The sequence below is a fragment of the Pinus tabuliformis genome, chromosome 5_1, assembly GCF_031772625.1.
Source record: "Pinus tabuliformis cultivar Carrire ecotype Pingquan chromosome 5_1, CPIR1, whole genome shotgun sequence".
Classification (NCBI taxonomy): domain Eukaryota; kingdom Viridiplantae; phylum Streptophyta; class Pinopsida; order Pinales; family Pinaceae; genus Pinus; species Pinus tabuliformis.
Window position 1 is genome coordinate 195730167 of NC_142305.1, and position 13338 is coordinate 195743504.

At 37.7% G+C, this 13338-nt stretch overlaps 1 protein-coding gene across 3 annotated transcripts; it reads right to left on the reverse strand.

The window, feature by feature from the left end:
• Nucleotides 1–2840: 2840 nt before the first annotated feature.
• On the reverse strand, nucleotides 2841–12630 carry LOC149164065 (uncharacterized). Of its 3 annotated transcripts, none has more exons than XM_089431949.1 (5): nucleotides 12197–12630; nucleotides 11227–11662; nucleotides 8752–10966; nucleotides 3657–3878; nucleotides 2842–3533 (listed from the first exon to the last, which is right to left on the reverse strand). In XM_089431949.1, exons 2-5 carry the CDS (start codon nucleotides 11628–11630, stop codon nucleotides 3270–3272), a joined length of 3105 nt encoding a protein of 1034 aa, XP_089288075.1. In that variant the 5' UTR covers nucleotides 11631–11662; nucleotides 12197–12630; the 3' UTR covers nucleotides 2842–3269. The 3 variants fall into 3 exon arrangements, with proteins under 3 accessions (XP_089288076.1, XP_089288075.1, XP_089288074.1); XM_089431948.1 differs by having other exon boundaries at nucleotides 12112–12630; XM_089431950.1 differs by lacking the exon at nucleotides 12197–12630 and having other exon boundaries at nucleotides 2841–3533; nucleotides 8752–10961; nucleotides 11227–11427.
• Between the last annotated feature and the right edge of the window lie 708 nt (nucleotides 12631–13338).

The following is a 13338-nucleotide window of genomic DNA, read 5'->3' on the forward strand; positions in this document are numbered from 1 at the left end:
GCTCCGCAAATATAGCGCGAAAATCTATGAAATTCAGACCTGAGGTTCAGAACGATTTCGGCCCAAATGGGTTTTTTTTGCAGCATCTGAAACATCGCAGAAAACAAGTTATAGCGCAAATGCCACAATGACCTATTTGGAGCAGTGAAACCCTAGAATCCACAACTTTGATACCAAATGTTATGAAACAACTCACAAAAAGATAGATCAACACCTTAGAATTCAGCCTCTTCGAGGGGGCAACCTCCTTTATATTACATAAATGAACAATTCTTGGATGATACAAATGACAAGACCTCTTTTCTATATATAGGAGTTTAAGGGGTCATAATATAATCAGAACCGACATAACAATAATAATGTAAGGGCATAATAATAACAATAGTGGGCTTCTATGGGGCACAATAGTAACAATATGGGGACTACATGGGTACAACAATATAATAAGGGGGTTGTACTAATAACAATAAGAGGTTACACTAGTAGTATAGGGGCCTAACATTTCGAGTGCACTTGGTGGCTCTCTCTCTAGCACACGTGTTATGGATCTTATGTCACACTACCCTAGTGTTATTTTCTCCTTTTATTATTGCAAGGTTTAGGGTTTATTGGTTCTATTTGATCCTCCTCTCTTGTACAACACACTAAAAGAGAAAGAAAGAGTTAATAGTTTAGCACTCCTAAGACTAATCCAACTTGGGTCGATGCCCTAACGAATCTCACGTTTCATTTTGATGATTTTGTTGACGAATAGATTCCTACAATGTCTTCCAAAATGCATCCAAGTTCATCTCATAAGAGAGCTCAATCTTGGATGACCTATGTTAATGGGGTCTCCAATATCAAGGGTTGGGGGGTGTTTATCTTATTATGGGGATATTTTTCTTGCATGTAGATTTCAATGTGCCACATTGCCTATTTTATAAGCCAATGGTTTGCATCACTAATGATGGTCGTGTAGGGTATAAACACCTTGCTATGAGAACAAAGTTAATCAACAATTCAAACATTTTCAATGAGAAGATAATGCCCACATTTAAGTTGTCAAGAGTGTAAATGCTTGTTTTATTGTGATGGATGATTGTGAATTGTCCACTATTAAACATTATTGTTCTAACAATTGCTATTTTTTAAAACAATTTGATTATTCATCTCAAGACAACGCAATCTACTTTAAGGACCAATTTTATGAGGTCATTTCATAGGTAGGGTGATACTATGTTATGCATGTTTCCAAATATGCAATGCCGTATGTAAAGTTGCGCCCTTAATAGTTCAAAAGTACTACAATCTTTTTTTGGACAACATGTGAGGTGCATACATTAAATAATGGAATGAAGAACATTGATAAGATAAATTATATTACTAATGTAATGGGACACAAACTAAAGTTATATGTTTAAAGTGGTTTCACCACAAACTACATTCATCTTCAACCATTCGAGATGAAAGGGACTTTGACTATGATTGTTATTAATAATAATGCAACAATTATGTAGGTTATACAAAGCAAATGTGACAATTGAGGTGAAGTAAATAATTTAGATGATCCTTTTTGGATTAAAAAATTATTGTTGATTTTGTGATATATGTGAGAAGATTGAATCCATTGCAAATAATAAAGATACCACCTCATTAAAAAAAAATATAGATGATCATAATAAACCAAATAAATCTCTTTATATCACAATGTATGCCTCAAATCAAACAAAGTCATAAAGTCATAATTAATCAGACATCAAATAAATGTATATACCCCCTTGTTTACGGGATAAAAAATCTTTGACATAATAATTTCACTACTAAAAATTACATAATTATATATACTCCCCTAACTTTAAATTTATAACTTATAAACACATATTATTAACTATTAAACCCACTCAATAAACCAAATTGATATAACTCTTCTCACTAAAAATGATATAACTATTTATAACTATTCTTAATCTGAAACCTCAATTTCATGGTATGCTTTGAACCCCGATGCAAACATATCCCAAACAAACTACAACCAATTCCAACCTCATTAAGCCTGAAAAATGAAAACCTGAGTCACAGCTCTGGCGATAATATGGCGGTGAACGATTCATCAATGCACTGGAGAAGAATTTAAGGTTGCGTCTTTCATGCATAGTTTTCCCACATATCACGGGATGCAGTTGATTCAATAATGCAAGCATATTTCATACACACTTTTCCCAGTTGTCACGGGATGGGGCAAGTTCACTCAAATGAGTAGAAAGCTGTGGACCGAAGCCTGGGTTGTAACTATAACGTCGTTAAAAGATAGAATGATACGCAGGAATTCTTTCGAAGAGATTCTGAAACAAATTCCTGTGTATGCCTTAACAATATTAAGGCGGCACCAACAGAAAAGCCCGCCAAGGAAATCTAACTTAGGCTCGACATTCCATTTCAATATATAAAAAGGAAGGGGACAATATTTGTATATGTTTCATATTTGCAGACTGACTGCTCCAACTAGGTTTCACCATTAAAAATCCACATAACTTCAATGTTCATTTGGTTATGCATCATAGTCAACATTTCATAAAAGATCCATGCCAGTTATCATTCTGGTTCTTGTTCAACTTCAAGCATGTGACAACAGAAGGTCCTGGCCAAATCTGAAACATGTTCACTGAGAAAATAATGCTAAGCGACTACGAGACATTTATATATGTAGCAAAATACAGGAGCAAAGTGCTCAGCTTATTATTGAAAATGAATAAAGGGTTGCTGACTTTTAATCCATTTTGAACTTCAGAGTTTGTGTTTTGCTTCAACTACAGTAAATAAAATAAGGGGATCTTATGACTAAATTGATATTTGTCGAAAATAATCTACAGGAGAGCGAGAAATAGTATTGCATTAATATAAGGTATGTTACTCAAAAAATTACATATACAACCACAAAAAATGGTATCCAGCATTCTCCAGAAATCAAGTGGACTTACAGAAGAACATCATAGTAAAAAAGTGTCGCAACAAAACCGTTACAAAAGCTACCTCGTCTCTGTGCTTGTCATGAGGCGCCTTAAATCTTCTGTGACTAGTGTCATATTACAATGCACTTAATCTAGTTAAATTCCTAAAAGGTATACACTGAAACATGCTGAATTAATTGAAAGCATCAGCTATGTTAGATTTATTACCTGTGGGAATTAGGATATAATTCGCCTAAGAATACAGAACTAGAGGTGTAAAAGAAGGAACAAATCATCAAAGGCTGAATTTTTGCCTACAATGCTGTACACATTATAAAACTATGTAATATAACTTTCCTGCAAAATTGAGAGCTGTCCCTCCTTAAGTAAGACATCCTCATCCAGTTTCTCTATTCTCTTTTTAAGAGTTTCGATCTCAGCACGCAGTTTCATATTTTGCCAGCTAAGTTGTTCTGCATTTTGCCGAATTCCATCCCTTTCTTTTGAAACTTTAGGTAGCTCTCCCCTTAAAAATGTCAGTTCCTTAAAACATTCTTGTAAATCAGCATGTAAGTTTCGGATGTTATTGTCCTTCCCTTCAATCTATTTGTCAAACAATTCAGATGATTAGTACTAATCATCCACACAAATAATAGGTTTTTCTTAATACTAATTAATTCAGTTTGGCAAAATAAATAGACGCATAGTACAAAATTACAAACATACCAGAAACTCCAAATCTTTCTCCTTCTGATTTGCAGATCTTAGCATTTCATGTAGGGTTGAATTTTCATTCCTCAAAAGCTCCTGGCTCGTTATCAACGCTACCACCTCTTCCTGAAGCCTTTCTAAATCACCCTCCCTGGAACACATTTTTTCGCGTAGAACTTTAACAAGTAAAGTTTCAGCCTTTAGTTCTTGTTTTAGTTCACCGAACTGATCCCCAGTCTGCAATAAGAAATTAAGAACACTAATTAACAGTACAGTAGAAACGCTAGAAAATATTCCGCAAGATAGTAGTCATTTAATCTGTCGAGGCATCGTCGTTGTAAAATAATGATCTATAATCATGATTACACCTTTTTTCCTGATTTATAATAACCATAAAGAGATGTAAATAACAATGAAGTTTACTCCTGAGTTCCAGATACCCCAGAATCAAAATGAGATTATAGGATCGTACATGTGAAGAGAATTAGGAGCATTTTTCTTTTGCAATATTTTAAAATGCAAATGTTTCAGTCATATATGGTCTTTGTAAAAAACTTACAAAGAATATGTAGAGAGACGTGCTGCAGACTAGCATAAACGCATCTTAACACCTGATCTACATACTATTAAGTATCAAGAAAAATTAAAAAAAACACAAGTGAATGCTTAGAAGATCCTGGGTTAACATGAATTTATAATAGTTTTTTTACATCGCCTTATGGTAAAGTATTAAACAATGATCAACCTTATAAAATTATTTTTAACATTACTGAAGCCTTTTTTTAGTTTGGTTTCTAATTACTGATCCCAACCTTTTTCTTATTTTGGTTTATAAGCGTTACCCATAAACAGAGGTGATATCTAACGTCTATGAGAGCAATTAAAATTTCAAAACTTATGTCAATAAACCGACAAAGTTAACCACATTGAAACAGCCAACAAAAATATCAAACCACTGAAAGTGATTGTTTGATCGTTTATCATATTCCTCAAATTAATCTCTTTCATGTTAGTGTTCTCTCCGGTACAAAGGTTGATAAATTGTAAGAATGTTAAGGTCTAAGACTTTTGTGATTCATAATGTAGAAATCAGTCTTTCGGATTAATCACATCATTAGGATTGGGTCGACGTTTCGAACCAACTAATGCGGTTTATTCTCAGGGCAAGGTGACAAACCAATCGATCTGAGAGAATAAATAGCAGGGATGCATCATTGTTCAGGGTTAGCCAAACGGCTAACCCTGAACAATGATGCATCCCTGCTATTTATTCTCTCAGATCGATTGGTTTGTCACCTTGTCCTAAGGATGAACCACATTAGTTGGTTCGAAATGTCGACCCAATTCTAACGATGTGATTAATCCGAAAAACTGATTTCTAAATTGTATGAAATCAAATAGAATTATGCTGTCCCCCATCCTTGAAACTTGGTGGAACATTGATTCTTTCCCACTGTTGTTCCACTACAACTGGGAAACCAAGCAAATCATTGTGTTCCCATGGAGGATCTTTGGAAGGAAACAAGGATTTGCAAATGATATCCTCTGAATTAGTCCAGGCATCTCTAGTTGGCAGCCTCAAAGGTTGAACCATCTCATCCTGCTCTAGATTTCCCTCAAATGGGACGGCACCCTACACCATCCATTCTCTTTATCTACACTTTTCTGCCAGGTCTTGTGATTCCTTTTAGCTTTTTTAAATGATGACTTTGAGAGGGTGACCTCGTAAACTTGCAGGACAAGTAATGGCCAAGTGGTGAGCATCAAAGCAAGATTTGCATCTGAAAGCAACTTGTTTGTAATCCAGGTCCTAGTTCCAGATTACAACAACAACATCCAAAAAGACTTCCTCTAGAAGGCCTACACCAAAATCCATCTCAACATAGAGCCTTGAGAAGGTGAAAGTATGAGCAAAAGTACACTACTGGAAGATCAAATGAATCTTTTCAGGCACTCCTCGATTGCCTGTAGGGGAATCGTCATTCCAAAAATGTAGAGAGAGGTTCAGAATCCTAGCCTAAATCGCAATAGAGAAATAAAACATCTGTAAAGGGATCAAAGCCATATCATCAGCTCAGCACAGGCCCAAAACCAAAGACCATTGCACAGCATCTTCTTTTTGTCATTAGCTATAAAAAAATCCCACAATGGAATATCCTTTAGCAGCAGTGTTAATAATATTATCCCCCTGCAGAAAGGGCTTCTAGGAGTTCAATATCAAAAAATGCATATCTACCGACATTGGCCAGAAATTGTTCAAGAGACCAATCAACCCTCGAGAACTGAAATTAACTTCTTTAGCATTGACCACTTGAGGGTTGAAGAGTGGCAATTGGAGCATTCAGGACCTTTTCCACATAGAGGCCACCTTAGACTTGGAGGGGGTTGTAGCAACGTCTCTGAAGGAAGGAGGGTCTGTCACTTTCCGGAGTAAGCCAAACAAAGGGACCCAAGATCTCAGCAACGTCCAACCCCAGCAGAACAACAGCCACCCCATTTTAGGGTGATCAACATCCTTCAAGGTTTGGAAGCAAACAATCTCATACTAGGAGGGGATTGCATGTCCCTAGTAGGATCTAAAGATGGAAGGTTCTTCCCCTTTCCAGAGCAAAGCAGTGGGACCCAAGATTTAAGCAACATTTGACTTCTCCTATATTTTGGGCAGATATACACCTTTCAGGGGTTGGGGAGCATCTGCCTCACACCAGGACGGATTGCAAATCACCTCTTACTCAAAGGGATCACAGATGCCCAGCAGCAACATTTCTGAAGAAGAGAGGATTTGCCCCTTTCTGGAGCAAATCAGAGGGACTCGAGATCTGAGCACCATCCAACTCTAACAGCACAAAAAATTGCCCCTATTTTGGGCAGACCATTACCCTCCATTCTCTTTATCTACACTTTTCTGCCAGGTCTTGTGATTCCTTTTAGCTTTTTTAAATGATGACTTTGAGAGGGTGACCTCGTAAACTTGCAGGACAAGTAATGTCCAAGTGATGAGCATCAAAGCAAGATTTGCATCTGAAAGCAACTTGTTTGTTATCCAGGTCCTAGTTCCAGATTACAACAACAACATTCAAAAAGACTTCCTCTAGAAGGCCTACACCAAAATCCATCTCAACATAGAGCCTTGAGAAGGTGAAAGTATGAGCAAAAGTACACTACTGGAAGATCAAATGAATCTTTTCAGGCACTCATCGATTGCCTGTAGGGGAATCGTCATTCCAAAAATGTAGAGAGAGGTTCAGAATCCTAGCCTAAATCACAATAGAGAAATAATACATCTGTAAAGGGATCAAAGCCATATCATCAGCTCAGCACAGGCCCATAACCAAAGACCATTGCACAGCATCTTCTTTTTGTCATTAGCTATAAAAAATCCCACAACGGAATATGCTTTAGCAGCAGGGTTAATAATATTATCCCCCTGCAGAAAGGGCTTCTAGGAGTTCAATATCAAAAAATGCATATGTACCGACATTGGCCAGAAATTGTTCAAGAGACAAATCAACCCTCGAGAACTGAAATTAACTTCTTTAGCATTGACCACTTGAGGGTTGAAGCTTGGCAACTGGAGCATTCAGGACCTTTTCCACATAGAGGCCACCTTACACTTGGAGGGGGTTGTAGCAACGTCTCTGAAGGAAGGAGGGTCTGTCACTTTCCGGAGTAAGCCAAACAAAGGGACCCAAGATCTCAGCAACATCCAACCCCAGCAGAACAACAGCCACCCTATTTTAGGGTGATCAACATCCTTCAAGGTTTGGAAGCAAACAATCTCATACTAGGAGGGGATTGCATGTCCCTAGTAGGATCTAAAGATGGCAGGTTCTTCCCCTTTCCAGAGCAAAGCAGTGGGACCCAAGATTTAAGCAACATTTGACTTCTCCTATATTTTGGGCAGATATACACCTTTCAGGGGTTGGGGAGCATCTGCCTCACACCAGGACGGATTGCAAATCACCTCTTACTCAAAGGGATCACAGATGGCCAGCAGCAACGTCTCTGAAGAAGAGAAGATTTGCCCCTTTCTGGAGCAAATCAGAGGGACTCGAGATCTGAGCACCATCCAACTCTAACAGCACAAAAATTGCCCCTATTTTGGGCAGATCATTACCCTCCAGAGATTGGGCAGCAGCCACCCTCTTTGAAAAAAGAGGAACAAAAGGCCCACCTCCTTCAAGGGCAGAACTGAGCCCTTTGGTGGCAAGGCAGCAAAGGCAGAATAGGTGGGTGAGAGCTCAGAAAAACCAAGAGAAAAGGGCAGATTACATCTGTAGCATAAAATTACAACAGAGCAGAGTCACGAGGTAGCATAAAATTCACCATGTTGTCAAGCGGGAAGATAGGGCAAAGCGCTTGCCAAAGAAATGAACACAAACACAAGCATCTCCAATATAGCAGTTGTATATTAACTGTTGGTTACCTAAGCATTTCATCTTGCAAATTTTTGACATGTAGAGCAAAATTTACGATTTGCACGGCTTGAAGCAAGGAACAAGACATCAGTTTTCCTTTTTAATTTTTATATCTGAAGCTACCCATAATCATAATTTTTTCTGATAGTCAAGAGGACAAGTCCGTAACATTTATGTGGTTGATTTCCAACATATATCATGGGGACTGAGGTTGTACCTGAATTTCACTTTAATTTAATTGAAATGAATATTAGAAAAAACATCACTATAGTTGTTGAGCTTCATTTTATGGATTTCATGGTGATGCAGTGCAATATAATATTCCCTTCAAAGTTGAAATTCCATTTAAGCATCTGAGCAAAAATAGAACTGCCCAAAGAGCTAAGGTGCCTCTTTATTATATCCATGCAGTAAAGATGTAAATGTTATGAGGCTAGAAGACCTTTAAAACTAGAAATAGAGGTATTACTGATTTTATTGTTTGTTTGGTTTTATGCTTCCCTATGATTTACAAGCTTCACCTAATTATTTGCTGCCATGCAATAGGATATGTATATGGTGTGCATAGGGTACAGATAAATTGTTTCTTGTTTCATGCCAAACCCTAGCCATTGACACATTAGAAATCTACTCTGCCATATGACTACATTGAAACAAAACCTTAAAGGTGATGGAAAAATAAAAGCAAATACCTCTGAAGACTCTAGCTCTAGCTGCCAAGGCTCTGAATCTTCTGCATCTTGTCTGAGAGATTCACTACAAGATAAATGGGACATTTCTTTCAGGATTTCCTTTTGCACCCGTATGCTTTTGTTCAAAGAATCGACCTTTCTTCCTAGTCTTTGAAAACCCATCTCCAGTTCAAGGGCATGATTCCTTTCTTTTTCATTAGCTACTTGACCTTTTGAATACTCCCCTTCACTGGATTCAGATGCATCAATACTGTAAATATTCTTTTTAAAAGATTCCAGTAGCTTGGCAGCAAACAAGATGATTTCATCTAACAGTGAGAGTGACTGAGCTTGCAGTCCATCAAGTCTGTCCCGTAGCTCTTGATCAAGCTTGATCAACCCAAAGCCACAACCTTTCTCCCTGCTTCGCAGTCTCTCCAAAAGGCTGCTATTTTCCCTCCTCAGAGCATCAGCTTCCCACCTGCAGTTCTCCAGATCCTTGCGCAAAACTTGCTCTACACCAATCAATCGCAGTTGTTCCCTCTGCAGTTTGGCAATACAATCATCTGTGTCTTGTGGGCTACTATTGGCCTTGTCATTTAGACCTTGCAAATATGCCTCAATTGTCCTTTCCTGGTCTTTGCATAGCCTTTGAAATCTTACAACTGATTTCTGCAACTCATGATTTTCCCTTTCCTTTTCCTTGTAGCTTCTCTTGATTGACTCCTGATCATCTTCTGCTTGTTTTGTTTGCTTATATGACTCTGACAGAGATTCCCTTAACTGAATAATCTCGTTTTCAGCATTCTCTAATTTTTCTCTATAACCATCAATGTGATGTTCAAATTCCCTCACCTGTGTTGTCAAGTTAATTTCCCTATTATTCAAAGACGAAACTTCTCTTTGAAGTGCCACATTTTGTTCTGCCAGGTCTCTAACTCTGTCTCTCAACCTCCTCTCTTCCAACTTAATTTTCTCTAGCATAGTTGCCCATTCATTTGATCTCTTGTCTAACTCTTTTTCTAAACTCAACTGCAGATCATTCTTCTCATTTTCCATTATCCTTCCACGTGATTCTATTTCCCCCTTTATCATCTTCAGAGCTTCATTTGCTGCATATCTCTCTGCTAACCGGCTCCGAATTTCCGAAGAAACTTCGAGAACCAACTTCTTTTTCTCTTCACAATTTTTTCTGAACTTTTGCCGCAATAACTCTACATTCAGATCGGGTGGCCATTTTGGACCTATTCCAGTTGTGGTACAATTATACCAATTTAGTGACTCTAACTCTTTTGACAACAACATAGCCTGGTCTTCAGCATCCTTTGCTCTCTTTTCTAGCTCTTCATCTGTCTCATTATTCATTTGACAACCTTCAAACCATATTTGAAACTGGCTTCTATCCACTCCCTTTTGTTCCACCTGAAAAGGTGATCCTTGCACGCTACCCATTTGACCAGTGGGAAGCTGTCTTTCCTCGCTTGAACGGCCATGTTTATATCCCTCAATTTGAGAATAAGAACCTTCAAAAACCTTGGACAAGGATGATTGTTCAGTGCATGGACTGTCACAGCTTCCAACTTCGTATGCTGATGCATGAAGGGATTTTAAAAACTCCTTGCGGATTCGACCATCACCATGTATAAGAGCTTCTTTATCTGGTGTATTCTTGACATCAAAATGAGTTGCCTTGGATTTGGACTTTCCTGGTAGTGACTTGACCAATTTCTCAGCAACATTTCGAGCAGTTTGATACCTGGATGAGAGCTTGTCAGTAACAGAATTCCCCGAGGATGAACATTTTCTAGACGAAACTTCACATTGTAGCTTTTCAGAGTTTCTTTCACCCATGCTTGAATAAGAACCTTTGGTTGTAATGAAAGACCGAGAACGTGTAAGACCCTTGACATTTGCATTATGAACAATGCCTGAAGGACTAAAACATCGCCGCTGGCCTGAACTCAAAACAACTTCACTTTCTGCAGTCATTTCTTCCTCCTGTGCCTTGCCGACCACTGAGTTTTCAACATTTTCTTCGTTCCCAATAAAACAGAAGTCCAAGTTCGCATCTGGAAATTTTGTTAAACGAGCAGAATTGGACCTTAACGGTGGTCGAGGAGTATGTAAAGGCATGCCAGGGTTTGCTTCAGATCGATCTTTAGGTACACTGGTAGATCTATTTGTACAACCTATCTTTGCTCCTCTAGTGGCACCATGACCATTCGCCTTAGCTGCACTGCAAAGACATCAGACAGGAGTCCACTGACTAAAATCTTCAAAAGAGTATCAAAATCTTCTTCCACCTCACCTAAATCTAACAATGAATTCTATTAAGAATATGCAATTTAGACACAGCAATAACCAAACCAGCTCACCAGAAAACCTAGAGGACTTGTATATTAAAAAATAATAGAAAATTTTGTTCATCCGACTTACTGAAAACAAAATTATGTGCGCCATTTTTACCCTTACAATTAAAAAACCGAGGATGCTTACATAGGTGCGTATTTGACCCCTTGCATAGGAACATCCACGCTGCTGGGCGAAGATTTACTGGCATCACTTAAACTGCTTTGGTTTTTCTCAGCAGAGCTGCTGGAAAAAACAGAAGAAGAGGAAGACTGGCTTCTTCCGTCGAAGGGTGACGATTCCGTCCTGCCTTTGGGAGAATACCAGTTCGATTGCCCTCCTGTTGGAGGTTTTTTTCTTGAATCTCGCCCCATCTGCATCTCAAATGAATTCTCCTTCAGGTTATCTCCCCTGTTCTCCACCATGAACTCCCAAAAATACGGTACATTCTTATCGGCGTCCGGGGTAGGTGGATTATTGCTGTTATGACTAATAGTGTTATTGTTACTCTTGGATGCGGAGGCCGGTTTCAGTGGAAATAACCTCCGCATTGGTATTCCTCGCTGAGCAGCTCTCAATGCACCTGAATATGTAACGATGCACTGTCAAAATATCTTCAATATCCTCTTAAATTCAATCTATAGTAGTTAAAACAGCTGATCACCCTAAAAGGACTCCTAAATTTTGAGGACTTGAAGCAATAGTATCCAAGATTGCTTATAACCACGAAATTTCTTCAACATTTAAAGGTTCTGCACTGGACTTTGTAATGTTCCTACTCAACATGAAATTCCTGGCAAACGTGAAATTCCTGGCATCTGTTGCTTAAATTTGAGTTCAAAATAGCGGTTAACTACAAAGACTCCCATAGTGTGAAATTGGAAGCAGGAATTATCAAAATGGGAGGCAATAATGGCAATAAAAGCATCCGAGGAACTATGACAAACAGTTCCTGATTCTGTAAGCTGCAATACTAAGAATATCCAAATATACAACGCATTTTACAATTTTCACACAAAAATAGAAAAAGACCTGAAATCACGCTGCTCTGCCTTCATATAAACGAGAATTATGCGGACAGAAAGCTTCAGAGCATCGAAGTTTTCGATTTACGTACCAATCTCTACAAAACCTGGTCTCTAACGGCTCAATTGAACCCAGAGAAACCAAATTCCACAGGAAAGAGAGAAAAAACTACTTAGAAAACCTCTTTAACTGTGCTGACCATAAGTTTCTCGGAAGAAAATAATCAAATGAGCGCCAGGGCCGCTGAAATCGATAGGAACAGTGAAAAATCACGAATTCTTGCCGGAATCGAAGAATTATCCAGCAGAATTTCGAGAATTGGTCTGCCGCCCTGCTTGTCTTGTAAAACTAAGTAATTCCGGGAGCAGCAGGTCCGATCTTTACTCGAATTTCTCGGCGTATTGCCTGGATTTCGGAGGAGTTTTCCCGGTTCTGGCTTTGTTTTTTTCCTTTATTCCTGTAATCTTTCCTGAACCGATTCATGGATGCAAACATGGCCCCATGCCACGTAAGCATGTTCGGCGCCTTAGGCTCCTAACGTTAAAATAAATTGAAATATTCCCCTAATATTGCGTTGACCCGTTAAGGCGCTCCCATGTGGTGACCACTTTGTCCAGTCACAATTTTTGCCCGTTAGAAATATTGTGGTTAATAAAAATAAATATTTTCAAATAATGGTCTCTCTTATTTATTAAATAAATATTTTAGGCTTTCCCATGAAAGTTGTTCCCCTTTGCATTTGTATATATAGATTTCACACTAGAATAGAATCTTAGCTTGCAGCGAGCCACATAATTTCTTTGTAAATTTTTCATATAATAGTAACGAGGATAATTAATATCAATTAGAAATGGGAGTTAATTTTTTTATTATTACTTAAATAAATTATTTTATCCAAAATAATAAATCATTTATAATGTGTAACGGGAAATTTTCATTTTTTAAAATATTCTTTGATTTTAAATTTAAATTTTAAATATTCTTAGATTTTAAATTTAATAAAAAAAAGGTTACTTTGTCCTATATATTAATTCTTAACGTATCTATAAACTATTAATAATTTATGAAAAATATATTTATTTTATATATAAAATAATTTTGTATAATTTAACAAGTTTAAGGATTAAAAACATGTGTTTTTTAAAGTTAATGAATTCAAATAAAAGTAAAGGATTTTGTTCATGGGGTTTAGACTAGAGAGTGACTGGGTGTATTGTTAAGCTACTCTGTGAT

Coding starts and splice junctions, on each gene's coding strand:
- LOC149164065 (XM_089431949.1), bottom strand. CDS start 11,630: ATGCGGAGGTTATTTCCACTGAAACCGGCCTCCGCATCCAAGAGTAAC. Junction 10,967..11,226: donor GGGGTCAAATACGCACCTAT/GTAAGCATCCTC, acceptor ATGTCTTTGCAG/TGCAGCTAAGGCGAATGGTC. Junction 3,534..3,656: donor AGAAAGATTTGGAGTTTCTG/GTATGTTTGTAA, acceptor TTTGACAAATAG/ATTGAAGGGAAGGACAATAA.